Genomic DNA, 16,900 nt, shown 5'->3' with positions numbered 1-16,900 from the left:
CGTGATCAGGTATACCCTGAAATGATTCGGAACTGCCGTAATGGCGGAGCGTCTCTTTTTGCGATATTTCTAAAGTCAATCAGGACCGATTAAATTTCATATTTTGGTGTGAGTAACGTGAAACATTGCTCAGACAGAAATTGCCTTTGGACGCTTGCAGAGGCGCATGCAGTCGGTGTTTCGTTAGTGATTCGGAACTGCCTTACGCGCTGTGCATATATCTGCCTTGGTTTTAGGGGTTAAGGCGTTCGTTTGTACATGCGTCAGTTCTTGTGTCCTTATTCTTTCCTGTGTTAATGTGACTAAAAAGTTGCGTACACAACATCCGTGTTTATTCACATGGAAAAAGAACACAAAATGATGACAAAACGTACAAATACAGCCAGTATAAAAATATTTTTCAGTTTACCACCTGTACAGAGACTGTGTATCCCGGTAATAATAATCAGGGTGTTAGCACTTTGAGCAAGCTTTGGTGCGTGGAGACTTAGTGCTTTGTAAGACTTGTTATTATTTGTTATTATTATATTTTATTCAGAACATGTTCAGAAGAAGTGTGAGTAAAACTACTCTTCAGCTGACGACGTATACAGTCTCTATACAATTCCGAACTTGTGTGTACCCAGTCAGTATACAACTACTGTACAGTTCTAAAAAGATACATATCCATTCAGTATACAACTACTGTACAATTCCGAGCATGTACGTATCCAATCAGTATAAAGTTACTGCACAATTCAGAACATAGTCACCACTGATACAAATATATAAATATACTATATACAGCTGCTCTTTAGTTCACGATATGCACATTCTCAACAGCCTCTAATGTACATAGTACTTGTCCGCCCACATCCATCCCACGTCTTCTGCAGCTGATGTTTGAGAGATTAGCTGGTCTAGGTCCTCGGTACTCACAGCTGCACAGAAATGTAAACAAGAAAATTAATCATGAAATCAAAACAGTTTTCAAGGAATAGAAGCCATTCTATGAGTTATTTGTCTAAGATTTCTTATGTGGAATAAAACTGCTCACCGAGTCTTTGAACATCACATCTTCTTCCATCGTTGGATGACTTCTGTGACATCGGTTCTTTGAATGTGATACGAAAACTGAAAATGAAAATTACATATGATTACATATGTACAGAAGCACATTTACTGTTATTTACAGAAACGTTTCCGCACTTTTAGAAGACGCATGGAAGCGCGTTTCCGAAATAGCTGAACAGGTGCACTAACAATCATTGAATTATTTACAGAAGATTCTTTTCCAATGTGTTTTCCGCAATAATTTCATATTTACCTCTGATCCCCTTTCTGAAGAACGCAAGACCTGGCATTTGTTCGACTGTAATCCCTCTCTAGCTTATCTATCTGCTTCTGTGTGTACAGTCTCCAGATGCCACTATCGTCTCTCCATTGCCAGACTATGTGTGGTCTGTCTTCTGTCTGCACGGTTCCCTTGACTTCTTCATCTATAAAAAAACACGTTTGTTCATCACCCAAATATCACTATAAAAACATCCAAATCGTACGATCAAATATTCATAACTCACCTCGAACGCCCGAAGGAGATGTTGTTTCTTCCAATGATGCTGCTAAAACCGCAAATAATTCGTCTTCTTCCGAACTGTAAAGAATGTTAACATGTGGATGATGAGAAAAGAGGAGAGACAATGAAAACTGGAACAGGTCCGAGCTAAATGCATTAGATGCACATCTGTGTATGGCTACCCTATCATGCACTGTGATAAGATTTTTTAATCACGTGTGTGCACGCTATCACTAAGTAAATATGATCCACTGATCTGACTTTCATCACTTGTCACTCATTTTGCTTTTTCTGTTCCGTGTAATCTGTCTCGGCAAACAACCAAGGTTGGTAGTAAATAGTATTCTGCACCAAAATACTGACTTTGTGTCATCACGGGCCTTACTTGATTTCGAGATCAAATTTCCCATGGCATCCGAAATTGTAGGAGTTGATGTGACCGTTGTCCCATCTCACCTGAAAGTACATAACTGTCAAACTGTCAAATCATGGGAAATTCTCTTTCAGTATACCAGATAATCCTCTTACGGTGAAAGTGTAATACTTATCAATGTTTTTTTTGTGTGCAGGAAAATTCGGTTATATTTTATCATTCATCGGTGTTATATTTTACTTTCACTCTCCCGTCCTTCCGTTTTCGTATGACCACCCCAGAGCCACCAGGACCACCATCTTGATTTCCATATGACCAGTCAGTTCCTGCAAATAGACTAAAATGTAAGACAACGGTTGTCAACAGGACATCACAAGAGACCCTACAAGATTCGTAAATGTCTGGATCCGTATGACTTATGACTCTGAGAATACGCCCACCAAGGCATTAATACTACACATTCTCGGTCGTGTATTTACCGTCTTACCTGCGTCAGGGGTATTCACGACAAAATACATCCAAAAAGTATCACGATATGCTAAGACATGAACAACGCAAGCCATATAGGACATACCCCTCTTGACCTTGACACCAATCTCAATCAGTTCATTTGCTGCCAGGTGTCGGGAGTTGTCGACTAGGAGAACATCGAATTGTTCTTCATATCCATATCTATACCTGCAGTTGCTGTCGTTAAGGTCCCAACGTACCCACAAAAACTCTGAAAAGATGAATACATATAGCATCACTTCTGGAACATTCTCATTGTTGGAATTTACGTATTGTCACTGGTGTATCTTGGATGCTGTACCTGACCAGGTTGAGTTTACACATGTCCTGATGACGTGAGTGGTTATAAGCTACTACGTATAACAACATTATTGTATGTAATTGCTCATCATCGTCCTACAAAACTCTCAGCAACAGAAATCCTACTAAACTACTGAGAGCTAAAGTCGATAGTATTATTCAGACTATATCATGGGCATGTGTTAATGAATCAGTATCAAGTAACAAATGATAACAAGTAACAAATGATAACAAGTAACAAATGATAACAAGTAACAAAGGCGTATTCTGTCCCAAGTAATAAATGTTTCTCACGGTGATCATTAGCATGATTGACAATGGTTCCAGGTCCTAAAACATCCTGGTCTCCATACTTCCAGTCAGGGCCTCGTATCACTCTGGACCCAAGTGCAGGTAACCCCTTTCGTTCGAGGACAATGTCAAAATCGCAGGGACCATCATCAGGGTGTATGTCATCTTTCTTCTCTATCTTTTCTGTCACTGCTTTGATGACGAAAGCCTAAAATAACGTACACCTAAATAACGCACAATGGCATCAACTCTTTCCCTGTATAATTGCTTATAAACGATTTCAAATAGAGTTCATTTTCAATTTGAGAAGGGATTCCTTGCATTTATATTTTGCTTAGTGCCACATGCGACACTCTTTCAGCTATATGACGGTAGCCTGTAAGTAAAAGCGTAAGGTCCAGACAATACTGAGCATCGGCCTGGCCATTTGAAATACGACATGCATTAACCTAGTCAGCGAGCCTGTGCACCCGATCCCGTTGGTCATCTCTCACGACAAGCTAATAATCTGCTGGATACCATTTCAAACAGGGATCGTTAGATGCTGATAAAAAGACACTAATCGTGAATCTACACGTATACTTTTTATGCTCATATGTACATTTTGAAATACATATGTAATGTAACATGCCTTTCCATAAACTATGGAAACAATTACAATTCAGACATTGATGACAAGTGACATCAATGAGGGATGAAGGACAACTTAGATAAATCGAATAATGGTTTCCCAACATGATGTTTGAGGTATACTGTTACCTTTTCGTCGTGAGTCATGTCACCCATGAAGGCGTCAGCTACTGCCTCGATGTTACGTTCTATTCCATCTCTATCTCTAGATAAACTCTTTTCCAAACATAAGTAGATCTTTGCGATCGTATCCTATAACAGAGTTAAGTGTTGATCGATAGAGAGCATTAATATGTTTTGAAATGCAAAGTTTAACCTGTTTGACCTGTCCTCAATACTAAAAATATAAATGTTCCAACGCAATAATAAAATCATAAATGTTCCACACCTAACAAAGTTCTTTTTTTTATAAACAGACAACAGACATTTGTTGAAGCTATCTTGAACAATTTGACTTCCTCGCCGAAAGAATGCAGCATCACTTCATTCAAAGGTGAAAGCTATAGTATGTATTTACCTGTAATCTGTAACGGCTACACAGACTCTGAATGTCCTTCCCTTCCACCAATTCTTGGTGTCCAAGTTTCGCCAACGAGGACAAAAACGTCTGAAAATGCATACATTTATTAAAATAATGCATTGATTAAACATACCGATAATAAAAAGATCAAATCTGTTTAATGTCCTTGTGCTTTTTGTGTGGATAATGTATATAACAATATGTCATAATTACTATAGAAATGCCAATATGAGTTCAATACCGTATCAGCGTTTCCCACCGGTACCCATATCAGTGGATCAGTATCACTCTTCTCTCGCGCCAACACAGTTGTAAGACGAACAATCTGGACCTTCAACTAGTAACACGTGTGTGCCGCATGTCATACTGGTAGAAGTACAATTATAACAATTCATATCATTTATATTTAAATTTCATCTTAATAATTGTCATACACTTAAACAAATTACTCTACATTTATTCCAACACCATGTCAAAGATTACAAACACATATCTATACATAATGAAACAGTTTTTTAAGCACTGTTGTGTGTAATTTCTAAGACCGTTCCAATACAAAACTTGCACCCGTTGACAGATTATATGTGAAAGAATAATAAAGCATACGCTTGAATCATTGATAACAGAGTCAGGTCCATCGGGATGGTCTTCACTGGTTGCAAAACCATCTGTGAGGAAAATAATCCTTGGTTTGACTTTGTGAATTCCGCCAATCCGAAGAACACCAGCTGCGGGGCACAACCAGAATGAAATGGAAAAACAGTTACTGCAGCGCTGATCTGGTGATTCCTTGCTACCAAGTAAATAAACGGGTAATACAGTCACTAAACTGTTCATTACTACTCATCAGGTAAATAAACTGTGACAGCAGGTACTTCAGAGCTGAACTAATCATTACTACTCATCAGGTAAATAAACTGTGACAGCAGGTACTTCGGAGCTGAACTGATCATTACTGTTCATCAGGTAAATAAACTGTGACAGCAGGTACTTCAGAGCTGAACTGATCCTTACAACTCATCAGGTAAATAAACTGTGACAGCAGGTACTTCACAGCTGAACTGATCCTTACTACTCATCAGGTAAATAAACTGTGACATCAGGTACTTCAGAGCTGAACTGATCCTTACTACTCATCAGGTAAATAAACTGTGACAGCAGGTACTTCAGAGCTGAACTGATCCTTACAACTCATCAGGTAAATAAACTGTGACAGCAGGTACTTCACAGCTGAACTGATCCTTGCTACTCATCAGGTAAATAAACTGTGACAGCAGGCACTTCAGAGCTGAACTGATCCTTACTACTTAATAGGTAAATAAACTGTGACAGCAGGTACTGCAACGTCCAACTGTTCATTTCTTCTGATGAGGTAAATACACTGTAACAACAGTTACTGCAATTCTGAATTGGCCATTACCTCTGTGAGAGGAACATCACCATTGCAATCATATCAGTTGATGGTGGGGTGTGAAGGTGGGGTGGGGTGGGGTGTGCCAAAGGATAGCCCAGCAGGCAATACTAACCTCTGTTCCTGACTGATGCTACGGATACAACAATTGCTTCGAATATTGGACTCGCTCCTCGTAGAACCAAGTTATCTGCAAAGTAAAACTTGTTACAAAATGACGAAACAGTATTGATTCAAAGCTGGACATTTGAAAACAAAATATACGTTATGTACTCATATCAACTATTACGATTTTCTAAATGATTCCTGTCAACAGAGAATTCATCAGAATGTTGTATTCAGACACCAGACATCACAAACGTGACTGTTACAATGTACGTCCTACAAGTACCAGTCTACCTATTGCATCCCTGACCCTTCCATAGTCATTGGTGATATCTTGCATCACCACAACATCCCCGCCCATCACCACCAAGCCAATGTTCTCCTCCAGACCGTGCTCTTCAGCCATTGTCTCTATACCTGCAACACAGTGTAAGTGATGGCATAACATCCCTTAGGCACTGTCAGGTTCTGTGTGCTATCTCTGTTAGTCAAAAAGAAGTCACTGGTATATCATTCAATCGGGTACTCACATGTGGTCCCCTTCCTTATAATATTGCATCTGGTAGTCAGAAAATTACGTTTCTGTTTGGTTTACCATTGCATCTACTAGTCGGAATGAGGTGTCTGTTTGGCATAACACTGCATCTAGTAGTCAGTATAAGGTTTTTGTTCAGTATAACATATCATCAAGTAGTCAGAATGAGGTTCCTGTTTGGCATAACATTGCATTTGGTAGTCAAAATAGTCTGGTGCAACAATCAATTTATGCTAGATAGTGTGAGGAGTTGTATGGTATCAGTTTAACACCTGTAGATGCACGCACATACCAGTGTGCAATGTATGCCATAGACGTTGTAGAATTAAAAGTGTCCGTACCATCGATAAACTTATTGACGATCTGCTTCAGTTCTCTCAGGCCCTTTTCTCCAATGCTTTCGGAAACATCGACACACAACACGGTGACGGCAGAATTAGTTCTTGGGGGTGGGGGATGTGCTTTTGGTAAAATGAATAAGGTGTTACAAACCACGAGATAGATCATATAAAGGCAACGACTGATATCCAACTCTGATAAACAGGATGTCAATGATATCGCTATGTTAACTTGCGTGATATTCAAACACTGCAGACATATATACCATGAAATGACATAATGTTAAGGAGGGCAAATCGCACTATATTATTATTCACACAACAAAGTAGATCATGAATATATATGGTCAACCACATAAAAATATATGACTAAAGAAAAGCATACCAGCTTCCAGGGCCAGTGCAGCTGCCTCTGTCAACCTTTTCCATCCGTCAAGATTTATGGTAAGCGCGGTTAGCAGTTGTTGAGCTTCATAATAGTTTCCTAAACATGATAATCTCACATGCATGATCTAAATATACACACCAGGTAGTTTCTCTAAGAAAGGCAGCATTGTGACCAGAGGAGTAAAACAATACGGCTTATGTAGTCAATGTGAACATTCATTAATGTCCTTAAACTACATTATAGCGAGGTAAACTAAAACTATGAGGGAATGTGATTTTCTTACTGCTTATTATTTCGCTTGATGATGTTTCCTGAGTGTTCACCGAACTGAAACAAAAAAAGTTTGAGGCACTTACAGTCAAACAAACACTAGCTCTATCATATATTTCTTAAAATATAACTTGAGCCTTTTATTTACTTCCGAATAAGAAACTCGTGGTCAGGAAGTCATCTTGCATGAATAAGAGTTGATGGTTATACACTATTTACACTGATGAAAGACATCAGTATTCGGTTCCTTCACAATGTGGTAAGATGGTATATTTTGTGAGTTTATCATAAGTACATATAAATACTTTGAAATATTTGGGAGAAAGCAGCATCCAGCGGAGAGCATAAGTTCACCTCTAGGCTTTTCCTGATGTACTAAATACCTCATCAATGATGTATTTGTCTCCCCTGTGTCTCCCCTGCCTGTAGCTGGTACAGTGTTTTGATCCACGCTACCTCCGTCAGCACTGTTGTCTTCATAGCTGCAGATATGTCCGATATTCAAATCATTCACTGCTGTTTAAACAGATCACAAACGGCATTGTGGAATATAACGCATTAATGGTTGCCTTACTTCACGGAATAGGTTCTGATATAACACAAAACATCTGAACACATGACATTATATCTGCTAAACTGTTTGTAATTACTATACCTACCGATCTGTAGTTTCAGGAGCTGGTGAATCCTGATCATTGCCAAACCTGGTGTATTCGGACCTCGCGGGATCTTCCTTCGATGCCGTTCCTGCATCTCTTTCGGGAACGTGTCCATGGACATTTGAAAGCTCTTCGGTGGACATTGGTGTTGCGTCATGTTCTTCGGCTTCAAGGATGTGTCCATGGGCATTGGAAATACTTTCGGTGGACATCGGTGTTGCGTCATGTTCTTCTGCTTCAAGGATGTGTCCATGGGCATTGGAAACACTTTCGGTGGACATCGGTGTTGCGTCATGTTCTTCTGCTTCAAGGACGTGTCCATGGGCATTGGAAACACTTTCAGTGAATACCGGTCTTGCGTCATCTGGTTTATGCCGGTTTGTATCATCTGGTTGTGAACGTACAGCCAGCGCAATGTTCCGGAGCTCCCCCTCCATATATGTTTGATTTTCCTGAATCAGCGTGCGGACAAGGTTTTCCATGTTTCGAATTTCGCAAAACATTCGTTCTTGAAGCCGTTCTTCAATCCCTTGCAGCAGCAGGTCGGTCTCTGTGGAAATATATGCATGTTTTTGAGACGAGAATCCGGTACATTTAGTTACATGTGACTAAAAGGAGAAAATGAAACTATCGGAGATGTACCTAATGATAATTATCTACATACCGTTCAGAACGTGCAACCCGACGTACCTGATGCCGTTGATGTTATACCGCCGTTGTCATAGCCACTCTTTTCTTCAAGTCTGAATCATTATATAACAATGGCTATAACTATTTAATATATTATCGTGTGTCATATTTTGACTTGAATATACACACAAGGCAGTTAAGGTACTTTTGAGGCTCCATGAGTAAAAACAAATAATCCATTTAAACAAAATGCTTAATGTTCTGAACACTGTTGTGATTGTGACCATAACATTACATTTCAGTGATATTCTATGTTCATAAGCCGATTAAGATAACATACAATTCCAGTGACACAGCATAGTTCCTGTGTGAGGAGGATCTGTTGATGAGACGTTGAAACGACACCAGTATGTTTCGCTTGAATCCATCCATTTTCTCTCGGGAATACTCCCTGTGCAGAAATACGAATATCAAACCTCTTTCAACATGCAGTAGTTCAGCGTCATGTTCCGTCCACAACCTGTGTGTAAAATGATGCAGATGGGTAAAGGTGTCACTCCCCAAAAGTCGAAAAACATCACTTTGATCGGTTTGTTGAGTGTCCGGTCCACAGGCATGAAGCTTCCATCGTGTAGTATGTGTAATAGAACGGTTTCCGGCCTCCGTCCAGTGACAGCGGATAAAGGCCACAGGGGGACAGGTCTCTAAAAGAAGGAATGTTGTATAAGTAACGTTTTTAAAATCCAAACACTGCTGGAACCCCCTTTCTGGTGTCTCCAGACGTGATACTGGTGGAACGTTGCTAAAAACGGCATAGAAACAAACTCACGCACTTCAGCACCAGTAGCTGTACGACTTTGGAGTATGGTTGTTGTTATTGACGTATACTGATTCCATAGTAAATATAAACTTCTTTTATAAGACAGCTGAAATACCATTTAGCCTAACTTATTTTGGTATCACAGAGTTATATATATATATTATATATATTTATACATTATGTCACAGAGTTATGTGTTCCTGGTGTCAGGTGTTGTCTCTTGACCTGCCCCCACCCCACTTTTTGACCTGAGACCTGAGTCTAGCTATCCAGCCCACCATTACCTGAACGACTATAGCCATCTTCCAGGAATTTCCAATAGTGTCTGGTTATAGTTATGTCACAGCAACCCTCCATGTGTCCACATGGGGAAGCCGAGGAACTTGGTCTCACTTCTGTAGTTCCATTTTCAGACATTTTCAGGTGTTTAACATCATCCCGCACTTTTAATCCGATGTGCGACTTTTAGGTCTAAATGAAAAACAAATTTTGTGAGAAAAAACATCTGAATAGCTTCAATCATTTCTAGAGAAAGTTCCGATAAGACTGACACACCTAAAACACTGCAAGATCATGCACTGACTTAAGTTGCATTTGAAAGTTGCATATTCTTTTATATGTCATGCCCTAACGTATATGCTATACGTATTGTGCTGTTTGTTACTTCTGTGGCTCCCTCACGAACAGAGTTACATGTCGTCGTGGTACACATTCAGCTGCTCAATGAAAGTTGTCCAATGTGACTCCAGTGTGGAATGTGTTTCAGTACGTGAAATAACTCCGTGCATTACCATCCTGGTATATGTTACTTAGGCGCACATATTGATATGGTAGAGAGCTAGCCGGATAGTATCTGTCAACACTGAAGTATCACATCAATGATCAAATATCAACTTTGAAAAGTTCATCAGCCAGGATACGTGCTACTGTCATTATAGGTATCAGTTCAGTCATGTTAAGCACCGCTAACACACAACTATTTCCAGCACACAGGCCGGCTTTCAGTAGCACACATCATAAACCGGTACGACTACATGTCTAGGTGTACAGTATCCGACATGATTACATGCCATACTATAATATGCTTCCCATCAAAAGTTTAGACTCTGTTGTGTAAACATAGCCACTTACTTCAGTTTGCAAAATAGTCAACAGGTATTGCTTACATATCAACTGATGTATTGTAAAACAAATTCCTAACGTTGAAAACGTTTTGTCGGTGGTTCAATAAATGATGAAACTCGGTGAAAATTATTGAATTCTTAACAAAACTTTACTCCGAGACGCAGTTGTTCACATGCACAATATTTGCAAATGCTTTTCAGCAATATGATGCATGATCTTCGTGCATTTTATCAGCACAGTGTTTGCAGTCGGTTCCCCCAGGTTGGTGGGGAAGTCAATATTCGGTGTAACAATGAGCATATATATACTTACTTAACATACAGTGAGTGTTTTAAGTGGGTCTAAACTATTGATGGGAAGTATATATTCATTTTACCCCACAAGGAGGTAGTATAAGAAGGAATATCATTTGTCCTGGGCGACTCTGTAAATTGCACAGTACAAAGATCCCGTATCTCCGAAAATACTAATCTTTGTAACTCATTGTACATTGGCTTCACAAACAGGACTGTGCATGCAGAAAGCTGACTAATGTATTTCTTCAAGTTCCAAAACAAAGTGTCAGAGATCAAGGTATTAATTACACGTAAGCACGTCTCAAATTGACTCACCTGGAAGTGTAGAAACGTATGTATGAATGAAGGGACGTAACTCTCCCAATATTACACAAATGTACGAGAGGACTCGGATATCACTACTTATGTGCTCCCATTGTGTATTACAGCAGTGTGTCTCACTGCCCATAGGTCAACTGCCCTTCTCACCGATCGTTCACGAAACGATATCAATGATACTTTGACGTGTGTTGGAGAAAGAAATAGGTCAAACGATACCGTGCGTTGTTGATTTCTCGATCACGTGTTTCTGGCAGTTCGCCAGCTCACAGTCGAGGGATAGATATTTATAGGTGGGGATTCCCCGTTAGTGCTGACTTATTTCCTCCTCATTGCCGCATTACTTCGCTGACTGACAACCTTCACCTTTAAAACTGTGAGTGCATATTGCTTTTAAATCTCTATTTTGAATAATACTAATACTATGAACCTATTACAGAATGTGTTCGGATATGATAGGGTCAGAATCATACACTACTTGAAACTGAACAATATTGTCTTATTCACACTATTCAAAACATAAAAATGTTAATGACCTGCAGATGGCCATGACCAATTCTTTCTCGTAAATGGCACTAACTTAAATTATCCATGAAGAAAATTATGTGTTAATGCTACTTCCGCTACTTACGATGTGTAGAATGTCTGTGTCTGTGACTGTGTCTGTGACTGTCCCGTGAGTGATTGGCTTGTGCAAGGGAGGTAACTTACTTGATATTCGTCATCAGCGGTGTGTTTGTCAAAGTCGAGATCACGTATAGCTCATGTGGTCTGTTACGTGTTTGCAGCTGTAATGTTGAGCCCCCCATAGACTGCAGCCATTGTGAAAGCATTTATTTTGCATTCTGGATAGTTTCATTATGAGAGGCCTATCTATAATTATCATATCTCTAGCAATGACTGGATATGTTATGGTAGTGATACCAAATGAGGTAAATGGTATTGTTGAAAACACCTCTGAACTGAATACCCCACTGTATTTAAATGAAGAAGTAAGACATGTCTATGCGTTATACTTAAATCATTGTGTCTGGTGTGTTCTAGTATTCATTACATTTTCCTCTCTATTTAAACACATTTTAGATTTACATGTCAGCTCTATATTTGTGTCTGTCATATTTTAGTTGGTGTACTGTCCTTCCTTGACATGTCAGGATCAGTTATGTCCATGTGGGTTTTTTCAAAGAAAATGATTTAATTGATGAATTTTTATCAATATGTTCTGTAGATAGATGTATTGTAATGATCGGTAGTCGAGATTAGTAACTTAAAATTATTGTAAAATTGTCGTCCTCCTGAGAGGGTTTGTAAGTAGCATTTATGTAACTTTCAACTTTCTTTAAACGTAGTATTTATGTTACCTTTGTTTATGGTTAAATTCGACTACAATTACCAATGGCCGAAGGGATGATATAAATCCAGCTACGGACCATGCACGTAGCAAAACTAAGTCTGTAAGTCTTCATGATCCCTAGCATGGTGATCTGGCGACCAGTAACCCATTTTATATTTGTAGTGTCCACAAATATCTTTTCTTCTTTTATTGATGTATGCTAGCTCGGTTTAACTCATTTGGTGACGCTCTAGTCATTTTCTTGTCCTTCGTACCCAGGGTTGTATATATTTTATTTGTATGAATTATGAATGTAGATCGTCACGATATGGCTGCAATATTGCCGATGTGACGTTAAATATTAACTCACTCACTCACTCACTATGAATGTAGAACTAGTTTTAGTCATTATATGGCTAAAATATTGCCGATGTCACTTAACTCACTCTTCATGTATTCTGAAAATATGGCTTGTTTCAGTCACGACTTGACTTAAATCTTAACTCGCTCACTCACTCACAAAATGCTTTTACTCACTTGGAACAGAGGCAGTCTTCACACATTTGCTTTCTAACCATCATGTGTCCTGTAATGACCATAAACATTATCATAAATATGTTCATGGATTCAACGTAAAATACGATACGGCAGGAAGAAATGAGCAAATATACGTTCTCCACTACGGAAAGATATACAAATACTGACCACATTTTCTTTTCACATCAGTTACAGAAAAGGGTCGACAGCAAGAGAGGACATGACACATGCAAACGGTCCTGTGGACCACCACAGCCATGACACTCTGGTCGCAGAAGATGTACATTTCAGAAAAGTGGACGGGAACAGACTTGTGAAACTTGGACAGTGCTGCACCATAGTGGACATCCATTTACCGGACATGGGTCTACAAGGTCAACAAAATATAGATTTTCTAATAATCGCTCATAAACATTTCAACCGATGTCATCTCCTGCAATTATATATTTGCAGCTTTTATCGTTTATCTTCTAAGAAATAGGCAAGCATGACAGGATTCCTTTTTTATGATTTAGGACAGGTGTATATGAAATTTTCATGTATTCCTTTCAGATCACGACCAAGAAGAAAGACTGCTCACATTCGTCTGGAATGATCTTAATCTCTCAACAACACTTAAATTTACTCAGCTACGATTTACGATAGAATATAACCACCCTTCGTTCCAACAGTCAATGCGTGCAGGTCTTCTAGAGGGCAATTTCAACAACTGCAGAAAGTTTGTTGCAAATGTGTATAAGGAATACAAGGCAATGATAGTTGCCGTCACTCCACAATCCACTGTCTTTGAGGTGGTTCATCAGGATGAATGTTCACTGCAAAGTATGTTAGAAGGAAGGACTAATCTAGAGAAAATGTTCAAAGACTTGGTATTTGACTGTACAAAAACCGTACCTGAAGTGTCACTGGATATCTTTGAAACTGGTGATGTTGAGCACCTGAGAGACGACATGAACCAGGCAACTCGAAGGGACCTCGAAAAGCATCGTTCATCTGCTCAGGAACAAAGCAGGCAGGATGTTATCGATATGAAGTGTCTTGTCCTGATGCTTACAATGCTAATACTGGCAATGACATAATATGCTACTCACACTAAGTTAAAGCACATCTTATTCTTTCATATTTGTGTAATTGTTGCCATGGTAATAATGAGGAAGAGAGGTGTTGTTCAGCCTTTGGTGAGGAACAGTTATTCAATTGTTAAATAGGTACAGGGTCCTTCCGTCACCTTTTAAGTGGAGATTACTGTTGAGATATGTCCTAGATGTGACATGTGTGAATATAAATTTCAGATCTCTTGCCTCTTCAAGTATGAGGTCCACTTGCTTAACAAGGGGGTCGACGCTGGAGAATCAAAGAAACATCGGTATGTTCTTAGTTGATTAAAATGTCTATGGTGTGATGTTCATTCTTTACCATCCACATGAGGATGACATATCGTAAATGAAATATATGTAAGCATGTAAATTCGATGTTAATAATGTTTGTTTCAGCTGTTCAATTCAAAGGTAATTATTTACTTATGTCGAATCCGCAGGTGAGGGTGACCTTAGTGCGATCCTAAGCATGCTAACAAGCATTGAGGAAGACCTGAAGATGCGAACAAAATCCATGAAGAGATCTTCATCCTCACCGAATTCCATTACAGACCTAGGTCAGCGTATCGATTCACAAACGAAACTTCAGATTGTAGTTTCTGACACAAATCCATCTTTACTCTCAGACTTGGAACAAGAAGGGCCAAAAAAAACAGTCAGTAAAGCAGAATTGAAAAGGTGAGTGGTGTCCATTCAGTATAGTGAAAATTCTTTGTATATGTTGACATAAATAATGACTATTTCCCATGTTAATCAGTTCTGACGGTGAAGCCGCAGTTGGTGAATGTGTAGGTGCTTTACCAAAACTGGAACCCAAACAACTTTCCTCGGATCAGACGGGTGCAGATCACAAGAAATTACCATCACCAGCAGTCCAGTCCGAAGTAACGTAAGTATCTTCTACATTTGTTGGTTTCATATTTGTTTCTAATGTGTTTAATGTATTTGTTCATAGCCCCAAATTACACAGATCGAAACACAAAGTCACTGACGGTGAAACCCATTTTCCTCGAATACATAATATGGTTGACAAATCACAGTAATTTGTGTATTCTATTTTCTTGCCTCAGATCCTTCCAGGGGACTGCGCTTTCGCCTGGTCGGGCGACAGTACAGATGAGAGAAGATGCACATGTTGTGAAAGGTGATAGGTCTTATACTTATCTTAAAATAGCATTTTATACGCAAAAAGGTGACTTACAGACCACCGATATTGTTATGTTGTTTTGTTTGACAGGCAACATATCTGAAGGTATGATGACAATGTTGAGACATGCTGGAGGCGGTGGTGCTGAAGAAAATGTACAGATAATGAGACTGACTGCAGCTGTCGAAAGAGCAAAGGTGGATGGTATGTGTTCTTGTCACGAACATCTATTCCTGTCACCTTGCATGCATATGTACATATACAGACGTGCTAGGTTCAGTGAGAACAATTGTGGATGGTTCCTTGGTTTGTCGGAGGTCATGTGCCTCTTTTGGCACAAAGGTTGTTTGATGGTGATGTCATTAACACGCGACGAAAGTATAGCTTTCAAGTCTTATGTTATTGTAATCATTTGTGGCAAGAAATGATTCACACCAGTTGGATAGGCGAGTTTGTGAGCTATTATCGATATATTTACACCAATATGTGCAGTTGTTTTACCACTTTTTCAGATGTGCCAGTTCCACCAAGAGCTTATTCTCTGGATACAATATTATGCCTGGATGCATCGGAGAGCATTGGGGAAAAAATTGAAGACGTGAAACGGATTGCCCACTCATTTGTAGATGGTGAGACCATGAAGCGTATTCTATGATGTTGCAATGTTTGGGCTGTGATTCGTCAAAGGCATTTAGAAGTTGGCATAGTAATACATGACAATGTTATGGATAGCAACTTCTTGGGTTTATTTTCACGACGTTTTGGGGCTTATCCTGTTAACTGTTAGCCTTACTGTTCTGTGGATCATCAGTTTGAACTGAACTGAACAGTAAGGCTAACTGTTAACTGTTAACTGTTAGCCTTAATGTTCAGTTCAGCTCAATCTGATGAGGGGGCTAGGATAAGCCCCGAAACGTCGTGAAAATAAACCAAGAGGTTGCTATCCATAAAATTGTCATGTATTAATGTTTGTGCTGTTTTCATGTTACAAATCTCCCTCAGTGTTTAGAAATTGAAGTGGCTATTAGGAGATATTATGCGCCATATTTGCGAAACCCTTCCATAGGTGCAATGTTGTCAAACCCAGAAATATATTAGATGCTATTCGGTTTTCGAACCTACGATCACAGATTCCTGGCGGGCCCTAGGGATAAAACTCACCTCATCCTTGCTAACAGTTTCCAAATATATCCTGATGTTTGCATACCAACATAGAATACATGTATCTTCGTTTAGTCAGAAATTTTGTTGAAAGTTTTGACTTTGGTGGTCATAAACAGGCATAGAAGACATAGCAGAGCAATATGGTCTTGAAGAAAATGTCGCCGTGGTCAAGATAGCTGGCGAGGCTAGTGTTGCCCAACATCTTACAAATGACTATACCAGAGTCAGAGATGCTATAGGTAAGTTAAAACAAGAAGAGTTTCCACGATTGCCGGTTTCAAGAGATGGTTTTTAAACATTAGTACGAAGGATGTGTAGTGCACCCTTAATTTACAAGAGTTAAAATACAATACCCATCATGCTTACGAGCTGGATCTGACTCCCGTACACATCAAGCGTATTTCTGCAGGCATCGAAGTGACAGGGTATTCTCTGTTGATGAAAACTGACACAATTTAACAAGTTGTGATCAAGTATCTTCAACTGATGTTCGTCATGTGGGAAACAGAGTTCAAGAGAGAAAGAGAGAAGCTCAAAGATGACCCAAG

General features: G+C 39.3%; 2 protein-coding genes across 5 annotated transcripts in view; one reads left to right on the top strand and one right to left on the bottom strand.

The window, feature by feature from the left end:
* Positions 1–315: 315 nt before the first annotated feature.
* LOC137278198 (uncharacterized) lies at positions 316–11,783 on the bottom strand. 3 transcript variants are annotated; one of them, XR_010956647.1, is made up of 23 exons: positions 11,706–11,783; positions 9,620–9,806; positions 8,856–9,219; positions 8,576–8,628; positions 7,886–8,435; positions 7,610–7,708; positions 7,240–7,283; positions 6,954–7,052; positions 6,572–6,691; positions 5,990–6,112; positions 5,706–5,780; positions 4,786–4,907; positions 4,421–4,516; positions 4,177–4,266; positions 3,789–3,911; positions 3,033–3,237; positions 2,503–2,649; positions 2,169–2,254; positions 1,941–2,025; positions 1,560–1,633; positions 1,307–1,478; positions 1,037–1,113; positions 316–920 (listed from the first exon to the last, which is right to left on the bottom strand). XR_010956647.1 is itself a non-coding variant. In XM_067810398.1 (23 exons), the coding sequence occupies exons 2-23, from the start codon at positions 9,750–9,752 to the stop codon at positions 826–828; spliced, it is 3,018 nt and encodes a 1,005-aa protein (XP_067666499.1). In that variant the 5' UTR covers positions 9,753–9,806; positions 11,706–11,783; the 3' UTR covers positions 316–825. The 3 variants fall into 3 exon arrangements, 2 of the variants coding, with proteins under 2 accessions (XP_067666499.1, XP_067666500.1); XM_067810398.1 differs by having other exon boundaries at positions 1,941–2,011; XM_067810399.1 differs by lacking the exon at positions 11,706–11,783 and adding an exon at positions 11,072–11,342 and having other exon boundaries at positions 1,941–2,011.
* LOC137278200 (uncharacterized) overlaps positions 11,343–16,900 on the top strand; it is a 250,335-nt gene continuing 244,777 nt past the window's right edge. The window contains exons 1-10 of one of the 2 annotated variants that reach the window (XM_067810404.1): positions 11,343–11,450; positions 13,134–13,318; positions 13,497–13,956; positions 14,237–14,310; positions 14,482–14,719; positions 14,799–14,930; positions 15,112–15,185; positions 15,279–15,392; positions 15,701–15,817; positions 16,469–16,591. In XM_067810404.1, coding sequence (XP_067666505.1) covers positions 13,165–13,318; positions 13,497–13,956; positions 14,237–14,310; positions 14,482–14,719; positions 14,799–14,930; positions 15,112–15,185; positions 15,279–15,392; positions 15,701–15,817; positions 16,469–16,591 — 1,486 coding nt within the window. In that variant the 5' untranslated portion in view covers positions 11,343–11,450; positions 13,134–13,164. The remainder of the gene's footprint in view (positions 11,451–13,133; positions 13,319–13,496; positions 13,957–14,236; positions 14,311–14,481; positions 14,720–14,798; positions 14,931–15,111; positions 15,186–15,278; positions 15,393–15,700; positions 15,818–16,468; positions 16,592–16,900) is intronic. The other variant, XM_067810405.1, reaches the window with a different exon arrangement.

This window comes from Haliotis asinina, chromosome 3 (assembly GCF_037392515.1).
Source record: "Haliotis asinina isolate JCU_RB_2024 chromosome 3, JCU_Hal_asi_v2, whole genome shotgun sequence".
NCBI lineage: Eukaryota > Metazoa > Mollusca > Gastropoda > Lepetellida > Haliotidae > Haliotis > Haliotis asinina.
Note: the sequence above shows the minus strand (reverse complement) of the source record. Positions and strands in the feature narration are given on the sequence as shown.

What these genes read in the sequence shown, in the direction of transcription:
- LOC137278198 (XM_067810398.1), bottom strand. Translation starts at nt 9,752, where the DNA reads ATGTCTGAAAATGGAACTACAGAAGTGAGACCAAGTTCCTCGGCTTCC. An exon ending in ACATGACTCACGACGAAAAG is followed by an intron (nt 3,238 to 3,788) that starts GTAACAGTATAC and finishes ACGTTATTTTAG; the next exon opens with GCTTTCGTCATCAAAGCAGT. An exon ending in CTTCAGAAAGGGGATCAGAG is followed by an intron (nt 1,114 to 1,306) that starts GTAAATATGAAA and finishes TTTCATTTTCAG; the next exon opens with TTTTCGTATCACATTCAAAG.